Genomic DNA, 5,813 nt, shown 5'->3' on the forward strand with positions numbered 1-5,813 from the left:
CTCGTCTTGACCTTTCTCCAAAGTACCAGCTGGGTTTTCCCCTCCCGGGATCATTACGTTACAGTCGTAATTCCAAGGAACCCGTTTGCTATCTTTATAGGGGAAAGTAATAGGCTTTTGAATTATGACCTTTGGCGCAATTGGTACTCCGACTTCATTGACTCTTGGTCGGGATATAATTACGACCGGGTGACTGACCCCATGGAGATTGTTGATTGGCCCTTGCTCTGATGTGCACACATCTTCCCTTTCTGGCCCTCAGTATACTCAAAGAATTCGATCTCTTTATTTTCTGTACCACAGCCTTGAATTCACTACACTTTTGGATCTCATGCCCTTCCTCGTCGTGGAATTCACAGTAATACTTTGCTCCTTCAGGCTTCTCCTCTAAATGTTTTGTAAGTAAACCTTCTTCCACCATTTTCTTCCAAACCCATCTCAACGGGGTCTTTACCTCCGATACGTCCATCTTAGTTCTCATCCCTTCACTTTTGACTATCGCGTTTACCCCATTGTCTGAATGACTGGGTAACGGATTTCCTGTCACATTAGGTTTTGCTGGATCATCGAACTTCACAATGCCCATATTTATGAACCTTTTGACTAATTTTTTGAAGGCCGTGCAGTTCTCAAATTGTGTGCCCTGCAATTCCTGCATGGTATTCGCATTGCGCGTTGGCGTCATACCACTTTGGGAATGGAGGTTGCAGGGGTTTCAGGTAAAATGGAGACACCACATACGCATCGAATAGATTCTGGTAAAGCTCCCTATACGTCACTGGGATTGGCGTGAACTGGACTCTTTCCGTGTTAGGCCTTGGGTTGGAATCTTGACTCGTGGAGCCCTAATGGCTAGTAGTCACTGCCCTCGGCTGGCTTACTGTGACTGGCTTGGAATAACCCTTATGATATGCGCTTGCATTGTTCACCTCGTTTTCTTTCCTTCTCAGGGCCGATCTCTTGGCACTTTCCCCCGCTTCAATCTTCCCACATCTCACCATATTTTCTATCATCTCCCCAGACATCACTATGTCAGAGAAGCTCTTAATAGCGCTTCCCAACATGTGGTTAATGAATGGGCCTTCAGGGTATTGATAAAAAGCATGGTTGTTTCCTTCTACAAAAGAGGTGGTTGGACCTGCATTGCCATCTCCCTCCACCGTTGTGCATATTGCCTGAAGCTCTCACTCGTCTTCTTTTCCATATTTTGTAGGGTAATTCTGTCGGGTGCTATGTCCGTCACGTGACCGTATTGTTTCATGAAAGCTTGAGCCAAGTCCTTCCATGAACCAATTTGGGCATGGCTGAGCTGGTTATACCACTTGGCCGCGGATCCGATCAAACTGTCTTGGAAATAGCGGATCAACAGCTGGTCGTTGTTGACATACCCTGTCATCCTTCTACAGAACATCGTAATATGAGCTTCAGCACAGCTCGTCCCATTATACTTTTCAAACTCTAGGGTTTTAAATTTTGGTGGGAGCACCAGGTCTGGGACCAAGCTTAAGTCCTTAGCGTCGATCCCACCACGGTAATCAGCAGTTTCCATTGCTTTAAATTTTTCTTCAATCCATTTACAACGATCATCGAGTTGTTTTGCCAGGTCTACTTTTTCTTTCTCCATTTCCGCCACGTCATCGAGGTCCGGGACGAATGGATTAGCTAGATTATCTCCGGGCTTAGAGCTCAAACCTATGGGTATATTCAATGGTGTCGAGACATTGGCCTGGTATAGCTGGGGCCTGATAGTGATGGGTATCGTTCGCGGGTGTACCTCCGGTTGTGGTTGAGTATTTACCAGAGCAAAGTCTGCAGAGTAGATAGGGTCTTCATTATCGTTTCCCATGGTGCTCTTCCCTTTCTCGCGTTCTCTAGCCAGCAACTGTGCCAATTAGCCTATCAGATTATTTTGGGATTCTTACATTTTTTCCTTCATATCTTGTTGTATCTTAGCTAGTTGCTCTTGCGTCTGCGCTTGTAATTGTTCTTGCATTTCCCTTTGCATTTGTTCTATCCTTTCTAATCTCTGATCCATTGCTTTGGTTTTACGGCGGGTATAGTAGCTGTGTTCGGTTGGTCGATTCTCGTTGGTTTCCAAATTAACTGAAATAATTTGGTTTAATCAGGCTCTTTTCATGAAATTTAATGCACATGATGAAATGTAATGCAAATGAATGAATGCAAAAAGAGGCGTTGATTCCAATTCAATTTCATTAGAAGAACTTCTCTAGAAGAAAATTTTCTTTACATAGAACGGGCGATTACATATACGACTTCGCCCTAATGCCCAAAGCCTTAATTTTCCTAAGAAGCCAAGCTAGGTTTCAGCCTCGATCTGATTCTGATTCGTACTTTAAGCTCAATACATCAGCTTGAACTGCCAAGGTTTGCAAGCGATCGGCTACCTCCCAAACATGAGCTACAGCTTCGCCCATGACATAGTCTCTATCTCTAATCTGGTTTTGAGAGTGGTGAAGTTGTTCCTTATAATGGTCGTTGTTTATCTCAAGAAGTTCTACTCGAATTTTTCTATCTCGCAGCGTCATCTCGAGTTCCTCTACTTTTCCTTTCAACTCTTCGATCCTGCTCAGACTAGCTTTCAGCTCAATTACCGAATTACGGCTACGATGTTGATGTAGTGATCTTTCCAATTCAGCCACCCGAGCTTGTAACTTCTCCTTTTCGTTTTGGCTTTCTATCAAACTCTTTTTCAGAGTGTCCTCTCGTACTCGGGCATCTTGAAACCTTTTCTCCCAATGGTCAGCTCTAGTCTTTTCCTCTTTGATCTCTTGGCGCCATTGCTCCGACGTTTTACCTAAACTGGCAGTTCTTATCGACATGCGCAGCTTCTTGTAATCGGTTTTCAGACTATCCAAATCTTCATCGGCCTTATTCTTTCCTTTCCTCAATTTTTCGGCCTCTAGCTTGTGGATATCGACATCTAATCCTAACTTCATTTTCTCTTCTTCTAGCTGCTCTATCTTCTTTCCCAACTCAGAGTTCCTTTTCTCGAAGTCTTGCTTAATGATCTCTAACTCGAATGGGATGACTCGCAAACGCTCCTCTAATGGTTGAGTGTTCCCTTGATTCGGCCTAGGGATGTTGTCGTTGACTCTCCTTTCCCACCACCATTCATACCCGGGGGTGGTCATCGGGCCTGTGGTAAATTCTTTCATTGTTCGAGCTTGGTTCCATACATCTGATATCTCGCGAACCCTCTTCTTATAATTATTGTCTTTATAGGAGAACTCACATTGTGCCAACCCTTGTGCCACTGGTATAAATTACCTTGATCGATATTGCCTTAACACCATCAGTGGAGCGTATCCAACGGCTCTCCATATTCCGGCCAGAGGGACCCAGTCAAAATCACCGCACCTATATAAGATCTCGTCAGGAATCAACCACGGAGCTCTCCATTCAACGTCTTCGGCCCGTAAATTCTGGAGAATAGTTATCCATTTCTCTTCTAAGATGTCGTCCCATCTCGGTGTGGCCACTAATTCCCTTAATAGGGAATAATCCTTAGAGAAAACCCGATAGGAGACCTTCTCCACCTTCCAGAAATGGTTGTGGAACCAAGCCAAAAGAAGCTGAGCACAACCAATAAATCTTCCCTCGCCCGCTCTCCGGCATGCATTCAAGGATCTGAAAGTTTCTGTTAGGATTGCCGGGACAGGTGTAGTACCTTTATCAAGCCGATCGAATAGATCTGAGACCACTTCATTTATGTGTCCTAGCGCCTTAGGAAAGATGATCAAACTGTAGAGGCTTAAGGAAAAAGCATCAACCCTTTTCCTCGAATCGGGGTGCGCAAGAATCAAGTCCCTCAAATTCCTCCAAGGAATACACTTACTATCCCCTTTTTGCTTGATGCGGGCTGCAACCCATTGCTCGCTCATCCCCGTTACATTCATCAACTTTTTCAAAAAGGGAGGGATGTTGACAGGTCTTGAATAGGCCCTATCAGCCTGAATCTTCGGGCAATTAGGTAACGCCATGTATTCCTCCACAGTCGGTACTAAATCAACTCCTCCGAAGGTGAAGCAACTGTAAGCAGGGTTCCAAAACTGCGCGAGAGCCTGGAACAAGTACTTGTTCACCTTTACATCGAGCAAATAGGGTAAATCACCGTAGTTACAGTAAAAAAAGTTGCTTGACTTCGCCATTCCAACTATTCCATATATCCCTTAACTCTTGCAGGTCATTTTGAGTCACACTGATGCGAGTGAAATCCCACAACTCCGATTCATATCTCTCGGTCAAACTATCTCCTTTCTCTTGTTGTGTTCTCTCGGACCACACTCGGACGACTGCATTATCCTCCACTCTATCAAGAAATCCTTTTTCCATGCTAAACTCTTCTATTTAGTAACCGAACGTAAATCAACACCCTTTTATGATGAGATGCCATGCGAAAACAATCAAAACACAACAAGTTAGTATTATATACAAAGAATAGAATTCAAAACAAATAAGGAGTAAATAAGCGCCTAATCGGGTAACCACTAGGGTTCGGTGTGGTTCTACCTAGGGTAGGCTCTTAGGGCTCATTACATGTAGTTCGGTTCTAAAGTAAAGGTACCTGAACCAGCAGATTCCTCGATCCTCGCCCATTATAGGCTCATACGGACCGAGTTCGATTCAGGGGAATACATTTCCCTACGGCTATACGGAGATGAAAACCTCACGAAGACGCAGGTACGGATGTATCCCGAAAGCGATCCACTATCCTATACAGAGGTGAAGACCTCACGAAGGAGTAGTTTCTCACTTCCACTTAAGAGGGTGAAATTGACCAATAATGCGATGCGATATGCAAAGATACATCAAAGAATTAAACTACTTAAAGCAAGCATATTATGAAGAAAGCCACGAAAATAACAAACAATATGCAATGCAGATAATTTAAAACCGATTTTCAATTTTCGACAAAAGACAAAAATTAATCAATTTAAGGCTTGACCCTCGAATTTCCCAGTGGAGCTATCAAAACCATTTTTTGAAAACGGGATCGACTTGATTTTGAAGACGAAATTTAAAACGGGAGTAGCCACCGATCTTGATTTGGTGTGATCGGGTCACCTTTGTTTTAAAAAAACAATTTTAGTTTACTAAAACGACATTTTGGTCTACGAAATCCAAGAGAATAGGTTCGGGAGTCGGTTACGTGCGAGGAAGGATTAGCACCCTCGACACGCCCAAAAATTGGTACCGAATTGATTAGTTAATGTCTTAATGTCGAAAGCTGAAAATCGGGAATGGATTTTAAATACGATTTTTTATTAATATCGATTTTAAAATTCTTGAATTAGCTCAAAATGATTGTTAAAGATTTCTTTATCTCGAGATATCGGGGTATCACATCCCGTAAGTTAGGACACAATACCATGAATTCTCGAGCGCAAGGTCATCTTTTATTTTAATTAGAAATCCATGTGTTTTAACTCGAAAAGGATATTTGTTATTTAGAAACAATGAGAAAATTGAAACCCCGTAAGTTAGGGCACAATTCCCGGATTTTCCAAAATGCGAAACATTGCCTTACTTTGAAATTCTAGTTTTGGAATAGTAGCAAAGGTAGTATTTAAACGATGTACGTTATTTGTTTAGGTTAAAACGAAGCGATTTATTGGATAAATATAGTGAAATTTAATTCATAAGGCGATAATAAAAAATAAAAATATGATGCGACATAGAGTGATGATACATGAATAAAGTATTACGCAAGCAAATGACAATAGTGGAAATACGAATAAACGAATTATAACACACACAATGGCAATAACATAACATATGTCAATTAAATAACA

The 5,813-nt window shown here is 42.3% G+C and overlaps 2 protein-coding genes across 2 annotated transcripts; both read right to left on the reverse strand.

Annotated features, from left to right (window-relative positions):
• Positions 1 to 1,117: 1,117 nt before the first annotated feature.
• LOC107928997 (uncharacterized) lies at positions 1,118 to 2,035 on the reverse strand. The gene is made up of 2 exons (XM_016860676.1): positions 1,923 to 2,035; positions 1,118 to 1,871 (listed from the first exon to the last, which is right to left on the reverse strand). The coding sequence occupies exons 1-2, from the start codon at positions 2,033 to 2,035 to the stop codon at positions 1,118 to 1,120; spliced, it is 867 nt and encodes a 288-aa protein (XP_016716165.1).
• A 1,249-nt stretch (positions 2,036 to 3,284) lies between these two features.
• Positions 3,285 to 4,169, reverse strand: LOC107929837 (uncharacterized). The gene has a single exon (XM_016861701.2). It carries the CDS (start codon positions 4,167 to 4,169, stop codon positions 3,285 to 3,287), a length of 885 nt encoding a protein of 294 aa, XP_016717190.2.
• Positions 4,170 to 5,813: the final 1,644 nt, after the last annotated feature.

Source organism: Gossypium hirsutum, chromosome A08 (assembly GCF_007990345.1).
Source record: "Gossypium hirsutum isolate 1008001.06 chromosome A08, Gossypium_hirsutum_v2.1, whole genome shotgun sequence".
In the NCBI taxonomy this organism is placed as follows: domain Eukaryota; kingdom Viridiplantae; phylum Streptophyta; class Magnoliopsida; order Malvales; family Malvaceae; genus Gossypium; species Gossypium hirsutum.

Bases quoted from the DNA above. Each gene is read 5' to 3' on its own strand.
- LOC107928997 (XM_016860676.1), bottom strand. From the start codon at position 2,035: ATGGATCAGAGATTAGAAAGGATAGAACAAATGCAAAGGGAAATGCAA. The intron at 1,872-1,922 runs GTAAGAATCCCA...GTTGCTGGCTAG, and splicing joins CAAGATATGAAGGAAAAAAT to AGAACGCGAGAAAGGGAAGA.
- LOC107929837 (XM_016861701.2), bottom strand. From the start codon at position 4,169: ATGGCGAAGTCAAGCAACTTTTTTTACTGTAACTACGGTGATTTACCC.